This window comes from Macaca nemestrina, chromosome 5, assembly GCF_043159975.1.
Source record: "Macaca nemestrina isolate mMacNem1 chromosome 5, mMacNem.hap1, whole genome shotgun sequence".
Taxonomy (NCBI): domain Eukaryota; kingdom Metazoa; phylum Chordata; class Mammalia; order Primates; family Cercopithecidae; genus Macaca; species Macaca nemestrina.
In genome coordinates, this window is record NC_092129.1 from 157494926 (window position 1) to 157520619 (window position 25694).

At 42.2% G+C, this 25694-nt stretch overlaps 1 protein-coding gene and 3 non-coding genes across 5 annotated transcripts; 1 reads left to right on the forward strand and 3 right to left on the reverse strand.

Annotated features, from left to right (window-relative positions):
* Nucleotides 1-1016: 1016 nt before the first annotated feature.
* On the reverse strand, nt 1017-25498 carry LOC105482609 (high mobility group nucleosomal binding domain 4). 2 transcript variants are annotated; one of them, XM_024792987.2, is made up of 3 exons: nt 25350-25498; nt 9052-9362; nt 1017-2392 (listed from the first exon to the last, which is right to left on the reverse strand). In XM_024792987.2, exon 3 carries the CDS (start codon nt 2310-2312, stop codon nt 2040-2042), a length of 273 nt encoding a protein of 90 aa, XP_024648755.1. In that variant the 5' UTR covers nt 2313-2392; nt 9052-9362; nt 25350-25498; the 3' UTR covers nt 1017-2039. The 2 variants fall into 2 exon arrangements, with proteins under 2 accessions (XP_024648755.1, XP_070953561.1); XM_071097460.1 differs by lacking the exon at nt 25350-25498 and adding an exon at nt 9518-9741.
* On the reverse strand, nt 9441-9513 carry TRNAV-CAC (transfer RNA valine (anticodon CAC)). The gene has a single exon. It is a non-coding gene; the product is annotated as a tRNA-Val (tRNA).
* TRNAR-ACG (transfer RNA arginine (anticodon ACG)) lies at nt 10004-10076 on the reverse strand. Its single transcript has one exon. It is a non-coding gene; the product is annotated as a tRNA-Arg (tRNA).
* Nucleotides 14580-14653, forward strand: TRNAT-AGU (transfer RNA threonine (anticodon AGU)). Its single transcript has one exon. It is a non-coding gene; the product is annotated as a tRNA-Thr (tRNA).
* Nucleotides 25499-25694: the final 196 nt, after the last annotated feature.

Genomic DNA, 25694 nt, shown 5'->3' on the forward strand with positions numbered 1-25694 from the left:
ATGGTCGCGCATGTCTGTAATCCCAGCACTTTGGGAAGCTGAGGCGGGTGGATCACCTGAGGTCAGGAGTTCGAAACCAGCATGGCCAACATGGTGAAACTCCGTCTCTACTAAAAATACAAACATTAGTCGGGTGTGGTGGTGTACACCTGCAGTCCCACGTATTTGGAAGGTGAGGCAGAAGAATCGCTTGAACCCGGGAGGCGGAGGTTGCGGCGAGCTGAGATCGCATCACTGCACCCCAGCCTGGGAGACAGAGTGAGGCTCTGGCTGGGGAAAAAAAAAAAAAAAAAAGCAGACACCAACACCTAGACTACACTGAGCATTAGAAAAAGAAATTATAGGTATAAGGACTAAAAAGAAACAAAACAGTTTGTATACACAGAATATATGGTTGTCTATGGAAAAAACAAAAACCCCACAAGAATATGCAGATACAAGAATGAAAGGTAGCAAGGTTGCTGGATACAAAAATTGAAATCAACATTAGCTAAAACCAGAAAATGTAATAACTAAAAATATGCCATAGAAAGTAGTGTTAAAAAGCATAAAGTTCCCAGGAAATATTAACAAGAAGACCTTTATGGAGAAAATTATAAACTTTACTGAAAGATATTTCAAAGGCCTAAGTAAATGGAGAGCTGAACCATATTCATGTATTGGAAGACAACATTGTAAAGATGACTTGGCTTACCAGATTAATCTATAAATTCAATACAAATCCAATCAAAATTTCAATGTTCTTGGGTTTGTTTGATTTACAAATTGTTGATCTAATTCTAGAAGTAATATGGAGGAACAGTTGGCTAAGAATAGCCAAGACACTCCAAGGAAGAAAAATTTTGTGGTGATATTGGAGACAGAGGTGAAATTGGCTAAAATTATGACAAAATGTGGAGGCATCTTGGTTTTTATCAGACCTTTTCCTAAAGTTGCAATAATCAGGACTGTATTGTACTGCTATAAGATTAGACAAATTGATGTCAGTCAGAATAGAAACCATCAAAAGACCCACACACGTACACAAAAATTTAATTTATGAAAGAGGCAGTGTTAAAAATCACTGGGGAAAGGATGAACTTTTCAGTAAATAGTGCAGAGACAACCACTTTGAAATATGAAAAATGTTAAATTGAATTTCTAACTCATAATTTTCACAAAAATCAGTTCAGGACAGACTAAAGACAAATGTGAAAGGCAAAAGTATAAAATTTCTACAAGGCAGTAAAGAATATATTTATGACTTTGGGTAGGAAAGGATCTCCCCCCAAACTAACTTGTATTCAGCTTTATATGATACTTTTTAAAAACATTTACTTTCAGCAGGAAATAGGCAACAATCTATAACATTTTACAATTTCCAAACTCCCCTCCTCTAAAAGTCACTGTAAAAGTTAACAACATAGGTTGTTGCTGTTTTGAACAAGAAAGATTTTCAGAAAGGGTGGACACTTCACATGAGGCCTGTATGAGCTTTTCACAGGCCCACTTCGACATGGAGGGAATACAGTAAAACCAGCAGGATGGATCCACAAACTGAAAACAGGAATCTTGGCTCTTTTGAGTGACACCATCTCGATGTTATCAACAGAAAGCCTGAGTTTTGTTACCTAACACAGTTGATTTTAGGATTGCCAAGGCCACATCAAGACTCTTGGTTTAAGGAAGTCAAGTCTATGCTGATGGCATCAGGGAAAGAGGAGACACGAAGTTTTGGTTCCCCACACTGTAAGGCTTCTGTGCCAAAGTGGCTGACATGTGAATGTCAGAGAATCTCTCCTGGGAATCAAGGGAATCAAGAATAATCTTCAAACAGGACAGAAAATCCTATTTTCCCCTATTTCAATTCAGTTTCTGAGATACACCCTATTAGTGGTATTTGCCCTTTCCACAAAAGACAACAAGGAAGTGTCCTATGTGCTAACAACATAACTTAAAAAAGAGAGCCAAAATTCTACGGTTTTATAAAACTTGATTTAAAAAAATAGTATTTCAAACAGTAGAATCACTATAAGACAGAGCTATCAAAAATGTACATTTCACTTGGCATCCCCAGTGCCTTCTGCTTTCTGGGACTGGAGTGTAGAGGCATCTCGGTTTTTTGCAGGGTTGTTCCCATCCTTGCCAGCATCTGCTTTCCCCTTTCTCCCTTTGGAAAGCTTCTCTCCCTTCTTTGCAGAGGCCTTTTTAGGCCTGGGCTCTGGTTTTGGAGGAGCTGGTTTAGCAGATAACCGCGCTGATCTCCTCTGTGGCTCATCCTTCACCTTTGCTTTATCACCTTTAGCATCTCCTTTTGCCTTTCTCTTTGGCATGGTGCCAGCAGTGTTGGCAGGCGGCTTGAGCAGTCCTGGTGGGTGTTTCTGTCCTCCTCACACTGCTCCTGGAAAGATGTCTTTAACAAGACACAAAAAGTGTAAACCACAAAGGGAAAGACTGACCAATGTAAACATTAAAAATCAAATTTGACTATATTGTTAATAATTTGTGTATATCAAAAAAGATAGCACAGTAAAAGTAAAACAATAAGTTACCAGCTCGGCAAAGATATGTGTAACACATATAATGGACAAAATGTTAGAATCCTGAATACATAAAGCATTCCTACAGATCCATGAGAAAAGGACAAAATGAAAATTTTAAAACTATGGCAAAAAATGTTAACAAGTACTTCTTGGAAGCATGAGTGAGGAATAAGCACCTAAAAATAGATAAGAAGTACATATTAAAAGCATAGGATATAACATTTCATATCTATCAAATTGAAGAAAACCAAGTTGTCTGACAATATCAAGGACTCAACTGATAGGGAGCAATCAAAACCCTTATGTACTGCTGTGTGTGTGTGTGCAAATTAGTGTATTTGCTTCAGGAAACAGTGGTTATTTGTAAAGCACGCTGGAAACAGTGGTATTATGTAAAGCAATTTTATGTCTAGGTGTTTACTTAGAGGGATTCTTGGAGGTGTGGACAGGAGATCTCCACAAGAATGTTTCCAGCAACACTGTAACTTCAAAAACCTGTAAATCACCCAAATGTCCTTCAATAGTAGAAGGGATATATATATTTTGGTAGCATCTATAAAAGGGAATACTATTCAGCAGCAGAAACAAATACATTACAGCTAGGTTCAAAAACGAGGATCAATCTCAAGAATATAATGACGAACAAAAATAGCAAGTTGCAGAAGAATAGGTACACTATAGATCCATTTACACATGTAAAACTATGACATGTTGAGGCCACAAACATACAGCAAAACTTGAAAAAAAAAAAAGGGGGATAAATAAAAATTGGCCAGTGGTTATCTCTTGGGAGTTGGGAAAGGGATGTGGTTGCAGAAGGCATGTAGGTTAGTCCAGAGATAGGGGACGTTGAGTTCTCTTCTTTAAGCTGTAGGGGAAGCACATGGGTGGAGTATTATCTGTCTTACACAGAAAAACTGTATGTGCCTGCTCAAGAATTAATAAAAATACTAAAAAATGTGGGTAGCCCAGAGCACAGATTGAGAGCCACACAGGTAGGAAATAGAGAAGAGTCTGAGTTTGGGTAATTAGGACTTAGGCCTAGGGCTGGCACTCACAGGCACTGTGTAACTTTTTTAAAGCTTTTGTCTATCATACCTTCTGCCCCACCCTTGAAAACATTTTCTGGGAAATTCTGTAACCTTGTGAGTGGCCCCATTCTACAATGTTATTATTATTTTTTTAATCTTGTCTCCAAATTGCTCCAGTTTTGAATTTTTTTGTTTTGTTTTGTTTTTTTAGACGGAGTCTCAGAGTCTCCCTCTGTCACCCAGGCTGGAGTACAGTGGTGTGATCGCATCTCACTGCAACCTCTGCCTCCCAGGTTCAAGCAATTCTCCTGCCTCAGCCTCCCAGGTAGCTGGGATTACAGATGCCCACCATCACACTCAGCTAATTTTTGTATTTTTATTAGAGATGGGGTTTCACCATGTTGGCCAGGCTGGCCTCAAACTCCTGACCTCAGGTGATCTACCTGAGAATTGCTTGAAACCGGGAGGCAGAGGTTGCAGTGAGCTGAGATTGTGCCACTGCACTCCAGCCTGGGGGACAGAGTGAGAGCCTGCCTCAAAAAAAAAAAAATAAAAATAAAAAAGTAATGGTGCCACTGAGACATACAGTTCTACTGATCTAACTACACCTGACCTGCTCTCTTCTGAAGAAATCCTTGCCATTACATAAATTTATTGCTAATTTTTGTCCTTTTCCCTTTCTTTCAAATGCAACATTAAGGAATCATTTTAACAATTTTTAGGAAACAAAAGGAGCTACTCTTACAATGAAGGAACCAGTGAAAATCACTTGGTCTAATAGTAGGGTGACTTGATTTATACCTGTTGCCCTAGTATAATTATTCATAATGTTACCTTTTACTTTGAAAAGTGACCCAACTTGGGCAATGAATAATAAAGAAGGTTATCCCAAATATTCTGCATATATTTTTAGAGACCTTTATGTTACCAGAGAATGAGAGTGTTTAACCAAAGAGTGAGCTTTTGGCCTAGCACACATTTCCCTAAGAATGGATACCCCATACCATTCCCCTTCCATCTCACTTCAAAATTGTTTCTCAGCCCATTTCCTGGTGTGGGAATGCTCACACAACCTCTTTTCCTGCGTTCAGTTTTCTTCAAGTTAGATCCATTGCAGTCCATCCCAAGTAGGGGGGCCATTATCTCCACATTTCAAAGGCCAAAATACAGCAGGTGACAAAATAAAATCAGGAAAAATAGGCTGCTGCCTGGATGCTGTATCTGAGTATATAAATAACGATTTAATTCTTGAAACTCACCTTTAGGAAGCTGATTAGGAGACCAGGTCACCGACTCTATAGAGAACTTACAAATGTAGGAGATAGATACACATATAATGAAAAGGGGCCAGAGAGATGGGTAAAAGCTCTTACCATTTCCATAAAGGACAAGGAGGTTCGAAAAGGAAGGAGCTCTCACCACACAGTGGTTTTAACTTAGAAGAAATTATCTGAGGTGGCACGGAAGGGATTTTTAGGTAAATGAAACTCTTTTGTATGCTACTGTAATGGCATATGTTATATAATGGTAGATGTTATGAATTTGACAAAACCCACAGAACTTCATACAGTGAGTGAACCCTGATGTAAACTATATATTTTAGTTAATAATAAGCTGTCAATATTAGTTAATCATTTGTAACAAATGTACCACACCAGTGCAAGTTGTTAATAACTTAGGAGAAACTGAGGTGGGGGAAAGGAAGTATGTGGGAACTCTCTGTTTAATTTTCTGTAAACCAAAAATTGCTCTAAAAAAAGGAAGCCTATTAATGTAAAAACAATACACATTTTAAGAGTTCAAAAAAATAATGTTAATGATAAAATATAAAAGTCATTACAAATACTCCTTCATGCATGTGGAAGAAAAGAATATTAACTGGCAGATAAATCTTACTAGTAACTGTGTAACTTTTGGAAATAGAGAGAAATGACTTTCAGTGGTATCATCAGGGCAAGAAATTATCAAGACACATACTGAAGTTATTTTCCCAAGACATGGCAACAATTTAAAAAGTTTTAGAAATATAACAATTCCCCTTTGTTAAAATAACTCTTCCAATAACATTATATTAACAAACAACAGAGCAAGTTAGTGAAAGTTTTGAATCACTCCTCTTCATTGCACAGAACTGGACTGAAATTCTCATGAACGTTCTCAATTTAACTCCTCATTTAATGAGATTGCTGTAGGAGAGAAGGAACATCTGCTTCATCCTTCTTCCAATCCTTTTGTTAGCATGAAGACTTGCATTTTTATCATCAGAAAAAGATCATGATGTTTAAATTAACTGGCAGAAATAGCTTAAAAAAAAAAAAACTAATAGTGAAATAAAAAGCAAAATAGGGTCTTATGGGTGGGCCCTAATTCAAATGACTAGTGTACTTATAGGAAGAGGAGATTAGGATACAGACAACATAGAGGAACACATCTAAGGACGTAGTGGGAGGCAGCCATCTGCAAGTCAAAGAGAGGCCTCAGAAGAAACCAAACCTGCCGACATCTTGATCTTGGACTTCTACCCTCCAGAAGTCAAAGAAAATTAATTTTTGTTGTTTAAGCCACCCAGCCTGTGGTACCTTGTTTTGGTAGCCCTAACGGACTAACATAAGAGGGAACAGTGTAAGAATTTAGTGACTTCGGTAGAGCGTGGTGGCTCACGCCTGTAATCCCAGAACTTTGGGAGGCCAAGGTGGGAAGATCACGAGGTCAGGAGTTCAACACCAGCCTGGCCAACATGGTGAAACCCTGGCTCTACTAAAAAATACAAAAATTAGCCAGGGGTGGTGGTACGTGCCTGTAATCCCAGCTCCTCAGGATGCTGAGGCAGGAGAACTGCTTGAACCTGGGAGGCAGAGGTTGCAGTGAGCCGAGACTGCGCCATTGCACTCCAGCCTGGGCAATAGAGTGAGACTCTATTAAAAAATAAATAAATAAATAAATAATTTAGTGACTAGGGAAACATCTTGGATTAGATTAATTTGGGGGTCTCACCCAGCTCTCAAAATATAGTTTTCCATGTTTTTTCTCTTTCATAGCAAGCAAATCCATGGACCAAAATGCCACCTCATTCAATACTCATTTTCACCTCATCCCTAGCAAACAGAAGGCACATTTTAGCAGCATCTTTTTGCTCTTTCAATGGATACAGAACTGTGTTTCTGGGAGGTAGTTCTAATTTGGGTTTTAGCCTCAATCCCACCCCAAAATCAGAAGGCGCCCCTCTTCTTCCCTGCCTCTTACTTAAGGAAAGATCGTGTTTGGGGGTTGGAAGGAAGACGTGGAAGAAAGTTATGAACACCAAGCTTAGGAAGGAGAGAATAAAGGATATAATTAATATACAATAAAAAATCACAGGCAATGCTGGGCTCAGTGGCTCACGCCTATAATCCCAGCACTTTGGGAGGTGGAGGCAGGTGGATCACTTGAGGTGAGGAGTTCAAGACCAGCCTGGCCAACATGGTGAAACCCATCTCTACTAAAAATGCAAAAATTAGCTGGGTGTGGTGGCACATGCCTATAGTCCCAGCTACTTGGGAGGTTGAGGCAGGAGAATCACTTGAGCCCGGGAGGCGGAGGTTGCAGTGAGCCAAGATTGCGCCACTGCACTCCAGCCTGGGTGACAGAGCGAGACTCTGTCTCAATAAAAAATAAAAAATAAAAAGATTAACAGGCAAGATGCTGTGTGCTACAGAAGCAAGAGGTCACATGGTGTCAGTCACTCTCCAGGGCCTGTTTGTTCTTCATCTTCCAAAGTATTAGAGACGCAGCATGAGTTTCCATGGGAGTTAAGTGAGAGAGACTGGGAGATGCAGGGGTAGAAAGGAAAGATGAGAAAAGGCAGGGTGTCTAAAACGGTAGGTTTGCTGTTGCAGCTTGCCAGAATGCATTTGGTTTAAAGAGAAGGAGGGAGCCATAAGCTCCCAGTCACCCATCTGGAAAGGATGGTTAGAGGCACACTCAGCTTCCAGGCTAAAGTATTCCTGCTAACTGGCATCAGAGAGAGATGAAGAGGATAAATTCTTGTCATCTCCCAGGACCCTGGAACCTCTGCCCCCTTTCAGGGCACCACAATAACTTGCTTATATTTCTGGGTAGTAGAGAGGGGATTTTAAATGAAAATGTATTAGATTGCTGTTGAGCACATGGCCAAGTTTATTGTCTTGCTAACCAAGATATTATCTTGCTAGCCAAGATGTTGTCTTGTTAAGGGAAACAGCAAGATAACAAAGAATGGACCTTTCAAGTCAACATCCAGCCAAGCAGCCTGTTTAGGAAAATGGTAAAAACAAAACAGCTCATTAAACATTGTCCTTTTCTTTCTTTCTTTCTTTCTTTTTTTTTTTTTTTTAATTTTGCAGACCCACCAAAGAATGCAGCCCTTCTTTTGTCGTGGTCATAAAAATATCACATTCGGTCGGGCGCAGTGGCTCACGCCTGTTATCTCACTTTGGGAGGCCGAAGCAGGCGGATCACTTGAGGTCAGGAGTCTGAGACCAGCCTGGCCAATATGGTGAAACCCCGTCTCTAACTAAAATACAAAAATTATCCGGACGTGGTATTGCACGCCTGTAGTCCCAGCTGCTCAGGAGTCTGAGGCACAAAAATCGCTTGAACTCGGGAGGTAGAGGGAGGTGCAGGTTGCAGTGAGAGAGATCGCACCATTACACTCCAGCCTGGGAGATACAGTGAGACTCGTCTCAAAAACAAACAAAAACAAACACATCGCATTCTTATCAGTCATTTGAGGGAACCTGGAGCAATGTGATCTGAGAGGCTAGGCTTGGCTAATCCCTAGAAAAAGTAGTAATACATCTAAGAAAGAAATCTCTCTGAGGGTACACCCCAGGCTGCCAGGTGGCACAACAAAACTTTCTCATAAAAGCGTTTGATTAATCCAATTAACTTGTAAGCAAGCCATGTGGCAGGCAGAGGTAAGAGGCCAAACACCAAGGCACAAGTCCTGATTCTAAACAAGTGCTGGTCCATTTCTTAAGCTTGGGATCCATTTTTTCTTTGTGATGGGACAGCGAAAGGTCAAAGTGGAGGAAGACTCAGCCCTTGGGTGTCTCCTCAACGAGGGTTTCTCGAAGGTAAATTGGGGAGGAAAGGAGAGCCCACGGCAGGTCAGTCCAACCTGCCAGTCACCACCTCTTCAAGGCCACAGCCCTGCGGGAGCAATCCTTTCAAATCCCCTTCTTTCCTTCTTTTATTGGCCCTAGAGCGCCGATTAGGACTTCTCATCCCTGTCGGGCCTGCGGCTCTCTGTGACCCCACCTCTGGATTCAGCTTTTCCCAGGGATTCACACTCGGAGCTCAGGAGAGATGCTGCGATTACTCTGGAGACGGGAAGACAGGCGGGGCTCACGGGGCCCAAGGCCCTTAATCATGACCGGGGCCAGCTGGCAGGAGGGTCCTAAGTATATGGAGGGCGGCGGGACCCCCCACTGCGCCCCTCATTTTCCCGGGTAGCGTACTAAAGTCTGTGAGGCACTTACCCGAGTTTCGTGGCCGTTCGAGGGGCGCGGGAATCCCAGCTGAGGCCCTTGACGCGCCGGAGCCCTAGGCGTGGGCAGGGCCAGCACCAGCCCCAAGATAGAGAAGACGAGGGGAGCCCGGCACTGCCAGGAACAGGAAGGCGAAGGAAGGTGAGGATGCGCTTCCGGGGCTGCAGGCGGGGAGCCGCCCCGAGTTCAAGCCGGAGAGAGCCGGTTCTCCCCGTGGCGATACATGTGTGAGCCTCTGAGGCCCGCCCTAAGCACCGCTGCCCCGACCTCGTAAGACAGGAAGACAGGAAATTTATGACGGCCTGAAAAATCGTTAAAAGATACACACTGTAAGAATTTCGTAGTATGAAGGGAAAAAAAAAAAACAAAAAAAAAAACACTGTTTCCGCCCGGTTTCGAACCGGGGACCTTTCGCGTGTGAGGCGAACGTGATAACCACTACACTACGGAAACTCACCGTGGGCTGTCGTCTCAGAGCAAGCAGTTCTATCTGCATAGTAAATACACTTGGTGTTTCTTCGTTCAAGTGCGAGTTTTGCTGATGTGCGCATGCGTCTCTATACTGAACTCTCAAACCAGAAAAACCAATGATCAGCTCAGACCTAGCCTCTCCAGTGTTAAAACTGAAGCCACATGCAGTCATTTCAAACGACTGAATAGGGAAGAACACGATAGAGACTTTAATATCTCTGAACGGTCCTTCGTTCTTCGGCCAAAATGGTCAGGCGAGGCTGGGCACGACTTGGGTAGGGCGAGCGTTTCTATGACGTAGTTGGCGTTACCACGTGGTCAGTGGCAGAATTTGCTCCCCAGAGAAATGATAACCCCATCTCTTGTCGAAAGCGGCCCCTCTTGCTTCTGAGACTTCCAGGCAAATTTACCTTGCACGAATTCGCTTACTCCGGCGGAATAGGAAAGTTGTAAAATAAACCCGCACATATACCGAGCCAGCCAGGAGTCGAACCTGGAATCTTCTGATCCGTAGTCAGACGCGTTATCCATTGCGCCACTGGCCCCACACGTTGGTTGATAGCAGGGTATTTCATAAGAAACTAGGTTGTACCCGTAATGTCTGGGCGAGGGCCTGTAAGCCGCGTTTGCCCGCTGGTCCAGGCTCGCAGCGCACGGACTCCCTGGTGGCTACTTCTGCACACACCCCGTAGCCTTCATTCCTTTCTCGGTCTGTCTCTGCCGGCTGAAAGATGGCGGTGAAAAGCATGCCCTGCATCCTCTCTGCCCCAGTATCACCGCTCCATTAATACGTTCGTTCATTCAACCAGTATTAGTGTTCACGGCACTGTAGATAACGGTGAAGAAAACATGAGAGACCCTTGTCCTTAAGATTACATGGCAGTGGCGGAAGCGGATAATAAAGCACTAAATAAACGAAATAATAGTGATAAGCGATTGGAGAAAAAAAATAATAAAACAGGGAAAGAGGATAGGAAAGGCCAGCTGTGAAAGCGATGAACGAGAGATAAATGCTGATATCAGGGGAAAAGAGCGATCTGGAACAGGGAAAAAATCGCTAGGAAAAAGGCCTGGAGGTGGGAGCAGGCTTGGGAGTTATGTTGAGGAGGCCGGTGCTCAGTGGAGAGGAATAGGAGATTCTGGGAGACCACCTCCGGCTTTATAGGCCCTTGTAAGGACTCTGGCCAACTTTACAGGCCCTTGTAAGGACTCTGGCTGGTATTCTGTAGGAAACTGGAAGCCGTTGTACAGTGACATGGTCTGAGTTTTTATTTGTCTCTCTGTGGTTCTTTTTTTTTTTTTCTTCAAATATTTTACTAAGCAAAACTGTGCTAGTCCTCCTCACTGCATGCTGCTTCTACTGCAGGGCCTTGATCTCAGAATTTGACAGCTTTATAAGGAGCATCAACCCGGACACACATATGAATGTTCACTTGTTCACTTTGGAAGCAAACAAACGTCTCATATGTGTGTGTTTTGGTTTGTCCATATTTCTGAGAATAAATCATCCCCATGCCTGGTGAGCATTTTAAGTAAGTTGAGGTCTACTACACAGGAGTAAAACTGCCTGATATTGAGAATATTCACATTGAGATTAGAAAAGATTTGTTTTCAGTTCATAAGGTTTCAACAGCCCTTACAAAAAATATTCTGCCCTTTCTGCATAAGCGTTAAGGTAGGCCTAGGTTATGGATTCCTCCCTAGGCAGTAGCATAGGGATCTTCTCGTTAGGTTTTGTACGATGGACCCCAAGGGCAGCTTGGCGATTCTGGACTCTATCTCAGAATAATACTTCTGAATATACGAAAGAAAAAATAAATATGTAAGATTTCAAAAGAAAACTAATTATGTTAAAATAGGTTACCAAAACTTTTTTTTTTTTTTTTTTTTTTTTTTTTTTTTTTGAGACAGAATTTTGCTCTTATTGCCCAGGCCGCAGTGCAATGGCGCGATCTCGGCTCACCGCAACCTCTACCTCCCGGGTTCAAGTGATTCTCATGCCTCAGCCTCTCAAGTAGCTGAAATTACAGGCATGTGCCACCACGTTCGGCTAATTTTGTGTTTTTAGTAGAGACGGGGTTTCTCCATGTTGGTGGCGCTAGAGCATCCCTGGAAGTCACAGGTCCCACCTAGCACTTTAAAAATGGACTTTAACCCAGCTGGTTGTAGGCTCTGTCCACATTCACTCTCCTCAGTGTTTGTCTATAAAAATTTATCTGTGTTTTGCAGGCTTTGAAGACCTCCCTTGGGTACCTCAAATTTCTTAGCTATATTCACTACAAGAAATGCTTTCGGCTGGGCGCGGCGGCTCATGCCTGTAATCCCAGCAGTTTGGGAGGCCGAGGTGGGCGGATCACGAGGTCAGCAGATCGAGACCAGCCTGGCCAACATCGTGAACCCTCGTCTCTACTAAAAACACAAAAAATTAGCCTGGCGTGGGTCCCAGCTACTCGGGAGGCAGGATAATTGCTTGTATCCGGGAGGCGGAGGTTGCAGTGAGCCGAGATCGCGCCACTTACTGCAGTCCAGCCTAGGCGACAGAGCGAGACTCTGTCTCAAAAAAAAAGAAAAAAAAAATGCTTTCGCTTTGTTTTTGAAAATCTTTCTACGTCTTTTCTGACAGTTCCAGTTTCAACTTCCAGTCTTTTCTTCAGCATATATCGGAGAAACAGAGTGCAGATATATAAATCCAGGTATATATTTATATATATCTAGGGTGAGGACTGGCAAGTCTGAAACCTGTAGGGTTGTAGGGCAGGCTGGAAACTCAGGCAGAAGCTGACGCTGAAGTCTTGAAACAGAATTTCTTCTTCATTAGGGAAGTCTTTGTTTTGCTCTCAAAGCCTTTTAACTGATTGGATAAGGCCCATCTACATAAAGGAAAATCTTTATTTAAGGTTAACTGATTGTTGACCACATTTACAAAATAACTTCACAGAAACATGTAGATTAGCGTTTAATTGAATAACTGGGTACTATATAGCCTAGCTAAGTTGACACATACAACTATCACAGTGGTGGACTCTTCTCCTCTGTGTTTCAGTGCACAGTTTTTTTTCAGTTTCACTCCCAGGCATATGGAAAACTGCACCATCTGCCACTCTCACATTGTTTTACATGACTGTCAGCAGGCTGTGACTCAGCCACCTGCATCCTCTCCAATTTCAGATGTGTGGAGCGGAGCCAACGTGAGAGTTCCACGGTTCATCCTAATTACAGTGGGAACTGAAAAGAAGATACGGTTCACACCAAGAGTTCTGTAAATGATTGCTCAAAGTCTCAATTTGCTTCCAAGGCTTATCTCTGGCTAAACAACTCCTTTGACATCCTAGAAATTCTATGCAAACTTCGTCAGCTGCCAGTCAAAGGAAAAACCAAAATAAAATACTATTGGCTCTGCTGTCTAGTGCCTGCCACAGTTGGGTTAAAGCCATTTTAGGTGTGCCTGTGCTATTTATGATGATTATATTGGCTCCAAGCACACTCATAATATGATGGCTAATCGTATAATAATAAAGTAATAAGTGCTTAATCCATGAGTCTCAATCAAAGTGAGTGCTGAGTTCATAGACTTGCATCTTTTTATAAAAATGAAAACTCTAGTCGGCGTGGCCTTTTACTGTTCCCCCCTTCACATATACAGGCAAAGGTACATGCCAGTGTCTGCCTTAGATTGTGACAGAGAAATCCTCCAAATATTGATACAGCTAAGAAATACTGAAATGTCTGTTTCAGCATAATCACCAGGACAACAGATTTCAAGTAAAAAAGCCAAATATAATTACAGGTTTCATTTGGGAAGTTACTTTCACAGCTGTGCCAACAATTTGGATACTCTTCAGAATTTCATTAAACCCCTTTGTTCAAATTATACTCCCAAGATCAGATTTATTTTTAATAGAGAACAGAATAAGTTGGGAACACATAAGCCCCCATGACGATATAGAATTTTTTTTCTCTCTCTATGTACACACACACACACACACACACACACACACACACATATATATATATATAATGATAATTTGACACATCAAATCAGATCCTTTGGTCAAGTATCAGGACAAGAAAGCTTCTCTTTCTGTGTAGCTATACCGGGAAGGGAACTTCTTTATCTCTTTCCAAGATTAAGTTGTTAATTCTTAAATCTTGCCGGGTTTTTTTGGGTTTTTTTTTTTTTTTTGAGGCAGAGTCTCGCTTTGTCGCCTAGGCTGTAGTGCAGTGGCGCGATCTCGGCTCGCTGCAAGCTCCGCCTCCGGGGTTCACGCCATTCTCCTGCCTCAGTCTCCCGAGTAGCTGGGACTACAGGCGCCCACCACCACGCCCGGCTAATTTTTTGTATTTTTAGTAGAGACGGGGTTTCACCGTGTTAGCCAGGATGGCCTCGATCTGCTGACCTCGTGATCCACCCGCCTCGGCCTCCCAAAGTGCTGGGATTACAGGCGTGAGCCACCGCGCCCGGCCAAATCTTGCGTTTTGAAGAAGCAACTCTGGAACTCCATTAGTTATCTTTAAGCAGGTAGGGGGAGCCCAATTTTAACGGAAAGAAATGGGGTAAGGAATGACTGGAATTTTAATCTAATTCTAGTTTAATTTAAAAGCCATGAAATAAGAAACAAATAGCTTGCTTCCTGCTAGGATCAGTTCTTGGTGCCGTAAGTGCTCTGGTGTAAATGTATTACACGACTTGGAGGAGTGTTCTGTAAAGGTGGCTGGCTACCCGCTTTCCTACCCTCTTCTCACTGAAGCCCGAGGTCATACTTTACCCACCCACGTTAGAATGAGCTGCTTGCTGTTTCGCCCCGGGGCGGGGGTCAGGCTATCGCCAGTGTTTTCCTCACCTCTCACCTCCCCCGAGCGAAAAACTTCGTTATCCTGCAACTGAGCGGTTTCTTAGGTCTTTTGGGGCGAAGCCAAGGTTAATCTTCAGTGTCTGAAGAAGTGTCTGGGTACTTTCAAACCTCAGTAACAAGAAAATAAATCAATGCACAGAACAAAGGCAAAGATCATCTCTTTTCTATGCTCATTTGCAGAGAAGTAAGCATGGTGGCTCCGTGGCTTAGCTGGTTAAAGCGCCTGTCTAGTAAACAGGAGATCCTGGGTTCGAATCCCAGCGGGGCCTGTCGTAGTTTTCCTGCCTTCGAAGTACTCATGGAACCGTTGAAATGTAACGTGAAAGGTTATTTTCCGCTGTGGGGCTCCTTCGAAGTGTTTTATATGCGTCCGGTGTGAAACCAACTTGCTTATGAAAAAAGCAAACATCAATTTGGCTTTCTTTTAGAATAATGAAATTGTGAATTTCTTGTTTTTCTTACATTTTTCTTCCACATGTATTCTTAAAACATGTACGAGAAGAACGAGGGAAAGCCGAAGGTAAACACCAAATTTAAACTACAAGCAACATCACAATCTTTGGTCATTCTTTTTTCTTTCCTGGGGACATCCTAAACAGATTCATTGTTAGAATCTGCAGGTAATGTTTTTGGAAGGTCAATCTTTGGAATGATTGATAATCTGTTGTTGAGAAGGCTGTAGCATCTCTGAAAATTCACAGCAGACAGTAAGATCTGGCCACATAAAACAAGTTGTGATTCGCTATTTTAAAAGATTGCATTGTACTCAGAGTTTTTTGGAAAGGAACAAATCAAAGCAAAAACAAATATTTGTCACCGAGACTTGAGAAAAGAAGCTGTCAGAGAGAAGCCTCCATTTGCTTATGGAGCCCACTAGAGCAGGCTGACCTGAAGAAGTCCAGGAAGGGTTGAGATGCCTTCTCCCAAATTCTCCAAGAGGAAGAAAGAGAAATTGAGAAGTAGGAAAGAAGTCAGTTTTACTCTTAGAAGAAGTTCTCCACATAGGAACACAAGAAAATGGAAGTTCACTGTAACTATTACCAACCCTCTTACCCATCTCCCAAAACCCAGCCCCCAGCTCACCTGGCACAGAAAGTTCCACTTCTTTGGCTTTTGCCTTCAGAGCATATTATTTTGTGTAGATTGTCAAAGCTTGAAATATGATTTCCTGTGCTAGCTCTGGAGACAAAATCCCAACACTTGGAGGAACAGCTCAGAAGCAACTCTACTTTTATGGAGACTTTCTACTCCCATTCTGCAGCTTAATTCCCCACTTTTCTTTTTTGTGGTTTTTTTTTTTGAGACCGAGCCTCGCTCTGTCACCCAGGCTGGAATGCAATGGTGTGATCTCGGCTCACTGCAAACTCTGCCTCTAGGGTTCAAGTGATTCTCCTGCCTCAGCCACCTGAGTAGTTGGGATTACAGGCGCCCACCATCATGCCCAGATAATTTTTGTATTTTTGGTAGAGATGGGGTTTCACCATGTTGGTCAGGCTGGTCTCGAACTCCTGACCTCAAGTGATCTGCCCTCCTTGGCCTCCCAAGTGCTGGGATTACAGGCCTGAGCCACCGCACCCGGCCAATTCCCCACTTTTCTTTACAAACATCAAGCAGCAATGGACAGGCAGACTCTTTTTTTTTTCACTAGAGCCTTCCATCTTCTGTTCTTTTTCCCTAGGCCCAGATACAAACTTCCCTCAAATGATAAGACAGGCTGGATCACTGGTGCAGATGTCAACACTAAATCACTAATTCATTCCCTTACCAACCCTGCCTCATTTCCACTCTCCTGCTCTGTCAGCTCCAGAAATACCTTTATAGGAGGCTTGTAGCCAAGTGGCCCTCAACAGATTGCATGGTCTCTACTACTGAGTTGGCAGTAGTGGTACTGGCTACTGAAGCTATTGAATATTCCAGGTGATGAGTCTCACCATCTTTCCCAAAAGCCTATGTCTTCCTAGCTCTCCATAAATGGATAAATCATGGAAACAATTTATATGTAAAAGTGGAAACGGTTTGCAATCAGATGCTTGTTTGTCTAGTGAGTGGCTATTTGTCAATGACCAATTATGTGGCAGTTACCATGCTGATCACACATGGGTGAAGAGGCTAATGGGAGGGGAAAACAATTTAATGGCAGTTATAGTATAGTGGGATGTAATACCATTGGGAGTACAGGGTGCTTTGAGCCACATTTGCTTATTTATTTGTTTATTTATTTAGAGATGGAGTCTCTCTTTGTTGCCCAGGCTGGAGTGCAATGGCGTGATCTCGACTCACTGCAACCTCTGTCTCCCAGGTTCAAGCGATTCTCCTGCCTCAGCCTCCCGAGTAGCTGGTACTACAGGCACCCACCACCACGCCCGGCTACTTTTTGTATTTTTAGTAGAGACGGGCTTCACCATGTTGGCCAGGCTGGTCTCGAACTCCTGACCTCAAGTGATCCACCTGCCTCGGCCTCCCAAAGTGCTGGGATTACAGGCATGAGCCACTACACTCAGCCCCACATTTGCTTATTTATTTATTTTTTTTTTAGGGACAGGGTTTGGGTCAGTTGCCCAGGCTCGGGTGCAATAGCACAATCCTAACTCACTGCAGTCTTGAACTCCTGGTCTCAAGAAATCTTCCTGCTTCAGTCTCCTGAATAGCTAGGCCTACCAGTGTGTGCCACTACGTGTTTGCCACCACGTCCAGGTGATTTTTGTGTTTTGTTTATAGAGATAAGGTTTCATAATATTGTCCAGGCTCTTCTCCAACTCCTGGGCTCCAGCCATACTCTGGCCTAGGTCTTCCAGAGTGTTGGGATTACAGGCGTGGGCCACTGCTTAGGCCTGCAGTTACATTTGGAAACAAACCTGTGTTGGGGCTGGGTGCAGTGGGGATCACCTCTGTAGTCTCAGCACTTTGGGATGCTAAGGTAGGAGGATCACTTGAAGCCAGGAGCTCACGACCAGCTTGGGCAACATAGTCCATAGCAAGACACCATCTCTACATAAAATAAAATAAATTAGCCTGGCATAATGGTATGTACCTGTAGCCCTAGCTACTCGGAAGGCTGAAGCGGAAGGATCTCTTGAGCTCAGGAGGTTGAGGCTGAAAAATTCAAAACAAAACAGAAAAACAAACAAAAACCCTGATTGGGCGAAGGTGGAAGGAAGACTTTATGGAAGAAGTGATACCCGCACTGAGCCACGAGGGAGACATAGAACTTATCAAGGCAAGAGGGTAGATGTGGGAGAAGGAGTGGAATAGACGCTCTGGGCAAAGGAAATACTGTGTAACTAAAGGTGAGGAAGAGAATGCGCAGTTCAGAGAAGTGGAAGGTAGTTAGGTGAGGGTATGTGCAAGTCTTAAAACTGTTTTTTGTCTGGAGATAGCTAGAGAACATTGGACTTGGCAGTTGATAAGTGTTAGGTGTTTCATGCTTTCTTTTAAAAAGACAATGCCTTACCGAAGCAGTTTGGATAGCATTTGAATTTACAAGTTGTGGATTAAGTAGGGCCTCTAGCTCGGCTGCTGAGGTTCTCCTATGGGCAGGTGGAACTAGAAGGGACTGTGTTTCCCATTGCATTCTAAGCAGCAATGCTCATCTACTTGCTTCATATCTATCTGAGCTAGCCTGTTTACTTCTCAAGGCAGGGGCTGTGCCTGTCTTCTTCACTGCTGTATCTCCAGAGACCAGCACAGGGCCTGGCCAACAGCAGTGTGTTGATTAATATTATGTGTCAGTTAGACTGGTCCATTAGATACTCAGATTACACATTGTTTCTGGCTGGGCTTGGTGGCTCATGCCCGTACTCCCAGCACTTTGGGAGGAGGCCAAGATAGGAGGATCGCTTGAGCCCAGGAGTTTGAGACCAGCCTGGTCAACATAGTGAGACCCTCATGTCGCTACAAAAAAAAATAAAAAATAAAAAATTAGTTAGGTGTGGTGGTACACACCTGTAGTCCCAGCTATTCATGAGACTGAGGTGGGAGGAATGCTTAAGCCCAGAAGATCGAGGCTGCAGTGAGCCCTGGTTGCGCCACTGCACTCTAGCCTAGGTGACAGAGCGAGAACTTATCTCAGGGTGTTTCTGGATGAGATTATCATTTGAATCAGGGACTCAGTAAAGTAGATTGCCCTCCCCGGTATGATCTCTCCCATTCGCTGAGGGCCTTAATAGAACAAAGGTTGAGGAAGGAGGAATTCGCCTCTTCTCCCCCTATCCCACTGCTTGACATCTCATTTCTTTCCTCCTGCTCTTGGATTGGGATTGGGATTTACATCATTGACTCCTGGGGCTTTCGGGCCTTCAGATCCAGACTGAATTATACGACCTGCTTTTCTGGGACTCCAGCTAGCAAATGGCAGATTGTGGGACTTCTCAGCCTCCTCCATAATTGTGCGAACCAATTCTTTATCATAAATTACTGTCTCTCTCTCGATAGACAGGCATAGATAGATAGATAGATAGATAGATAGATAGATAGATAGATACATACATACATACATACATACATACATACATAGTTAATAGATAGATAGACTATTAGTTCGGTATTTCTGAAGGACCCTAATACAAGCAGGTACTCAATTATGAAAAAAAAAAATACAATGTACCAGGCATTTGTTATTTGCCAGACACTCTTCTAAGCTTTTTACATATTCCAAGTCATGTAATCCTTACTGCATAGTTATAAGGAAAGGTGCAATTATTTCCTCTGTTTTAAAGAGAAGGGCACTGAGGCACAAGGATGCAAAGTCACTTTCCTGGAAGGTAAGTAGGCGACAAGCGGCAGCATCCAGAGATGGGCCTAGGCAGCCTGAATTGAATTCGACTAATCTGCTGGCCTTCCAAGCACCTTTAAGTGTTTTTTCTGCTACCCTAGGTGGTACACCTATTTGCCATTTCTTCCTTTGTCTTATGTTGCCACCTCTGAAGGAGGGATTCAAAGCCATGTTTGATCAGAATGTCAGGGTAGGCAGAAATGGAGTGAATATGTGGAGTGAATACTTGGGCAATAAGAGGGAACTTTATTCTTTTCTAGCCTTGTTGATGATGATCTTTCTAACACATATCAATTCATTTTTCTTTTAGTGCATGCTTGAATCTTTTTGTGAATTTTGAGAGTTTTAGGAGAGAAATTTTAGCAGAAAAATTTTGAATATCAATGATCATAAAACAGATTCACTCTATATTCTGCTTTGGTAACTTGGTAATCAGATTGAATTTCTTTTTTAAAAAGGAATGATGAAGAGAAAATTCCAGTCATCTGAGGTTTTTGATGGAAGCTTTGCAGTAATTTATGAGCTCAAAATAGAAACATTGCCTATTCATGTTTCTAATGGTAGCTATTAATGCTCAAGATAATCAGGCTGAACATCAGGAAACTTGAATTTGAGGAATATTTCTGGAGATGTCATTAAACATGAACTTCTGTGTGTCTACATCATGCTCCCTGGGTCCCAGGTCCTGTTCTGAACTGCAAAATTAGTAGATTGTCAGATCTCATGACCTGCAATGTGTTCCTGCTGTATCTCAAGGAAAATCTTACACAGCCTCATAATTGAAATGTACGAAGATGTTCATTGATGGAACCCTTATTTGTAGTGGTAAAGTGGGAGAGTAGGTGACTTCACATTGCAGACCTCTATGCAGCAATTAAAATAATTGGTTTAGATGTACACACAGCAACATAACTCAAAACTGCAGTACTAATGGAATAAGAAAGAGATCTATGACACAGTACCACTTATGTAAATTAAAAACACATTCACCCAAACCAATCATAACTGTTCTACAAAAGCATATACAAAGAAAAGGATGCCTTTTCCAGTGATTTCTTTTTTCTTTTAAACAGGCTTTTAAAACAACCTGTATTTTTAAAAGTTAATATGTTAATATGTGCATTATAGGAAACTGAAAACCACAAGAAGCAAAGAACAAAGTCATTCACAATCACAAGCAGTTTATTGTTTGACATGTTCTTCTAGGTCCTTTGCGTGTGTAGGCACAACATCCAATCTTAGGGGACTGAGATCGTACAGTATGTATCATGATTTTTCACACATCATGAATATTTTTCAAAATCCCAAAGCTATGCGAGTATTTTGATAACCAAGAATACACTACACCAACTCAATCTGTTAAAAAAAAAAATGTAATCCTGCCTGTCTTGGGACAAAAATTTCATAGAAGACAAAAATGCCTCTAGATAAAAACATGCCTCTAGATAAAAGCATTGGCAGAGTTCTGATTTAAATGCTGCATTCCCTTAATGCTCAATTTAAAATGAAACATACAGCAACAGAATACACTAAATATAATGTTTCTAAGAGAATTCATTAGCAGAGCTATACCATTATAATATAAGCAAGGTATATTTCCATTAACTTACTTAATGTATTCCTATAGTACAGCCAAAAGAGATGCATACATCAATGGCTATCATCAAAATGTAAATAAGGACACATATGGACACATCTGCATACATCTCTCTCTCCCTGTATACTTCCTTCTGCCCCTCTGCTGCCAACCTAATGAACAAGTCCTGAAATATACTGCTCAGAGGTGGTTTAACAATTCCATGTCCAAGATGCATCTTTTCTATCAATTATAACAAAGGTGTTTACAAATTGGCTAATTCACTAGCTCTAGTTTTTGTTTTTGTTTTTTTTTTGAGATGGAGTCTCACTCTGTTGCCCAGGCTGGAGTGCAGTGGCGCGATCTCGGCTCATTGCAACATCCGCCTCCCAGGTTCAAGCGATTCTCCTGCCTCAGCCTTCTGAGTAGCGGGGACCACAGGTGCGCGCCACCACGCCCAGCTAATTTTTGTATTTTTAGTAGAGACGGGGTTTCGGCACGTTGGCCAGGATGTTCTCGATCTCTTAGCCTTGTGATCCACCTGCCTCGGCCTCCCAAAGTGTTGGGATTACAGGCGTGAGCCACCGTACCCGGCCCACTAGCTCTAGTTTTTATCATATGTTGTCACCTCTGACATTCATAAAGGTTAGATGTTGCAAAATAATAAACTTTGTCCACAATAAACACAGGCACTTTACTAAAAATACTCATGTAGACCTGTGGTTATCATCTAAAACCATCTTCTAGATATGGAGATACTAGCAAAGAGCCCTTCCCTTCACCCTTCCTCTTCTCCCTCTTCCACCATCCCCAGTAACTAAGTATAGGACGTCTAGCTCCAAGAGGTGGACTAATAAAGGTCACTCCCAGAAGACAGGCTTTCCTGTCTAAAAACTAACAGAAGGACATTCCCAAAGGGACGGATTCACTACACCTATTTTTAACATACTTTGAGCATTAAGAGTTGTTTATCCTTTAATACACAATATTAACTAAAATGCACATATAGAACAATGGTTAGACTATCTGAACTAATCTAACTCAGGGGCACAGAACCCTTCTCTCTGCATACCTCCTCCCCTCCTCTACTTCACTACCCAATGAATAGTCAGCATACACTCCTAAGCATCAAGTTTTAACAGTTCCATTCCCAAATGCAACCACTCCTAGAAGTACTGAAAACAAACGCTTAGAGGCGTGTTACTTTAACCCTCTACTTTTAACCCATGTTGTGCACCATTTTGTTTTGTTTTGTTTTGTTTTGTTTTGTTTTTGAGACAGAGTCTTGCTCTGTTGCCAGGCTGGATAATACAGTGGCATGATCTCCGCCCACTGCAACCTCTGCCTCCCGGGTTCAAGCGATTCTCCTGCCTCAGCCTCCCAGGTAGCTGGGACTACAGGCACGCGCTACCATGACCAGCTAATTTTTGTAGAGATGGGGTTTCACCGTGTTGGCCAGGATGGTCTCAATCCCTTGACTTTGTGATCCGCCTGCCTAGGCCTCCCAAAGTGCCAGGATTACAGGTGTGAGCCACTGCACCTGGCTGTTGTGCACTTTTAAACACCTAGAAAGGCTAGGTGTTTCAAACTGCACTGAAGTTTTCCATTATATATACAGTAGCATTGAATAAATGGTATATATACATAACATAGACTATAATTTGAGTATCTTCTAAATAGGAATATTCTGGCCTAGAACCCTTCCCTTTCTGACCTCTACCAACCCTGTTGACAGCTATAAGCCATCTGTAATGCTTAGGGGGGATTTTAACAATTTCACTTCTGTTTTTAAGAAATGTTCCCTATGAATTTTAACACAAAGTGTACTCAATGTATTCGTTTACTAACTTTACTTTTGTCATACACTGGCAACATCTTTAACATCGACTAAATGTAAATTAGGACTCCTACGTCTGCTTATATACACTATAAACACAGCACAGTAAATAAAGATGCAGACCTAAGGGACAATGGTCAATATGCCTCATCATAAACACACTGGACACCAGTAGAAAGCCCTTTGTACTTTGTGCTCCTCCTTTACCCTGAACCAGCACAAATATCATAATGTGTACTTCTCAGAGAATTGTTCAATTTCCAAGACAATATTTCATATCAAAAGGATAACTACAAAACGTGTTATTTACTACATCTACTTTTAACATACTTTGTGCACTTCTAAACATCTAGCAAGACGAGATGTTTCAAATAAGGACTTAAGTTTGTCCACTATATACATAGCACTACGGAATAAACTACACACATGTAACAATGGTTATATGTGAAAGTGTTTCCTAAATAGGAACATTCTGGTCTAGAACCCTTATTCCTTCCAACTCCTCTCCACCACCAAACTGGTGGATATAGGCACATGTGTCACTTCAAGCTGACGTTATTTCACTTCCAAAAGTCCTTTTTAGAAGACAGCCTCTCTATGAATTTTAACAAAATGTACAAAATGCGTTTACTAACTCTACTTTTGTCATACATTGGCAACCTATTTAATAGCTACAGACCAGATATTATAAAATCAGGACTCATTTGTCCAGTATATACACAATATATACAGTATAGCAAAGTTAAATGAAATGCATATAACATATAGGCAATGGATTAAGCTGAAATGTTCTAATAAACAATGGCAAAACCTTTTGCAATTTCTTCCCTCCCACCTCCCACGTGGTTCAACAATTCCACTTCCAAACAGCATTTCCCATCAGTTTTTAAAAGCTATTTACAAAAAGTGTTATTCTAATACTACTTTAAAATACATCAAGCACTTCCAAATATCTAAAGACTAGACATTTCATAACTTGTCTACCACGTACACAGCACTGTTAAATAAAACTGCACACACATAACAATGGTTATCATCTGAGCTATCTTCTAAATGTGACCATTTCGGCCTTGAATCCTTCCCTCTACTCTTCCTTCTCTGCCTTCAATCCAGTGGACAAGTACAGGCACGTGTAATGCTTAAAGATGAACAAATTCCTATGCAAAAGTCAATTACAGAAGACAAGTTTCCCTATGAATTTCAACACAAAGTATACAAAATATGCTAATTTTACTACTTTGTCATACACTGGCAACCTCTTTAACACCAAGAGACTAGATGTTGAAACATTAGGACTATTTGTCCATTATATACACTATATACACAGCAAAACAAAACACACAAAACATACAGAAAAATGGTGTCTGAAAATGTCCAAGTATGAACACACCAGCATATTATCTTTTGCAATTTCTTCCCTCCCACCTCCTCTAAACCATTGAACAAGTATAGACAGTACTATACTGCTTACAAAGGTGGCTTCGCAATTCAATTTCCAAAAGCATTTCCTGTGAATTTTAGCAAAAAGATATTTACAAAGTGGTATTTTACTGCCTCTACATTTAACATACACCAGGCACTTCTAAACATCTAGATAGACTAGATGTTTCAAGTAAGGAGTTAATTTGTCCACTATGTACACAGCAGTCTTGAATAAACTGCAAACATGTAACAACAGTTATAATATGAAAGAGTCTTCCAAATGTGAACATTCTGGCCAATAACCCTTCCTATCTCCATCAACCCAGTGGGCAAGAATGCTCAAATTTTCATAAGACAATCTTTCCTAGGACTTGTAAAACAAAATGTACAAAATATATTAGTTTACAAACTCTACTTGTATCATACACTGGCAACCTCTTTAACATCCAGAAAGACTAGATGTTGTAAATTAGGACTCATTTGTCCTTTATGTATACTATACACACAGATAAGTAAAACAAAATGCACAGACATAGTGATTCATCCTGCCTCACTGTAAGTAGGATGGCATACAGCTCTCTGCACCTCCCCTCCTCTCTGTTCCCCTGAACCACTGCACAAACACAATGAGTATTACTCAAGAGGTGATTTGGCCATTCCCCCAAAAAACAACATTTCTATGAATTGTAACAAAAAGATATTTACAAAATGTGATTTTACTACCTCTAATTCTAACATATATCAGACACTTCAGAATATCTAAAAAGAATAGACATTTCAAAAAGCTTAGCATTGTCAACTATATACACAGTAGTGAGGAATAAAATGCACACAAAATACTGGATAGAATACGAAAATATCTTCTAAATATGACCAGTCTAGCATAGAACCTTCTTTTCTTCCTTTTCGGGTCTTCCAGCTCCATGTCATCTAACCCACTGAACAAACGTGGACGTATCGCTTCCAGAGGCCGTCTAACAACTCCATTTCCAAAAGTCATTTCCAGAAGACATGTATTTTCTACGATTTCTTTTAAATAAATGAGAATTTACAAGATGTGTGACTTTCTAACTCTATCATACGTCCGCAACCTCTTTCCATCTAGAAGGGCTAGATGTGACAAATGTTTTCTATTAAAAGGTTAGGGTGGAGTTGAGAGCAGCTTTTTCATATTATATACACAGGCCTTCCATAACGGCCAGTAAATCTTCCCAGAGGGTGGTGGGCATTTCCAATGGGCCAAACGTGGCCTGTCATTCTACCATTTCTCTCTTCCGACAGCGAGGTCTGGTAGTACGAAGACCAACCGCCCGATATCCGCTAACCGTTCCACCCGTTGTCGTTCGGGACTTAGCTCACCTCGCAGGCCCGTTAAGGCCTTTGTCCGTTGTCGTCAGGACTAGGTAGGTCTCGCCCAACGGCGACAGAGAGGTCACCCGGGACCCAGATCTGGCGGTTCCGTGGCCTAAAGAGGCGGCCGAGCCTGCCTGCGTCCCTAGGCCGCCTTCCCGGGCCCTCCACGCCTTAACGGCCTCCGCCGCGCAGCGTTCGAGCGGCCGGCATGCTTCCCGGCCCGGCACTCCCGCCGCCACGCCCGGCACGCTTGGGCCGGGAGACCCGACGGCCGGCGGGGTACGGGCTGGGAGAGGCCAACGCCGCCATCAGTCACCGAGGTAGGGTGGAGAAGAGAGGTTCAACGCCGCT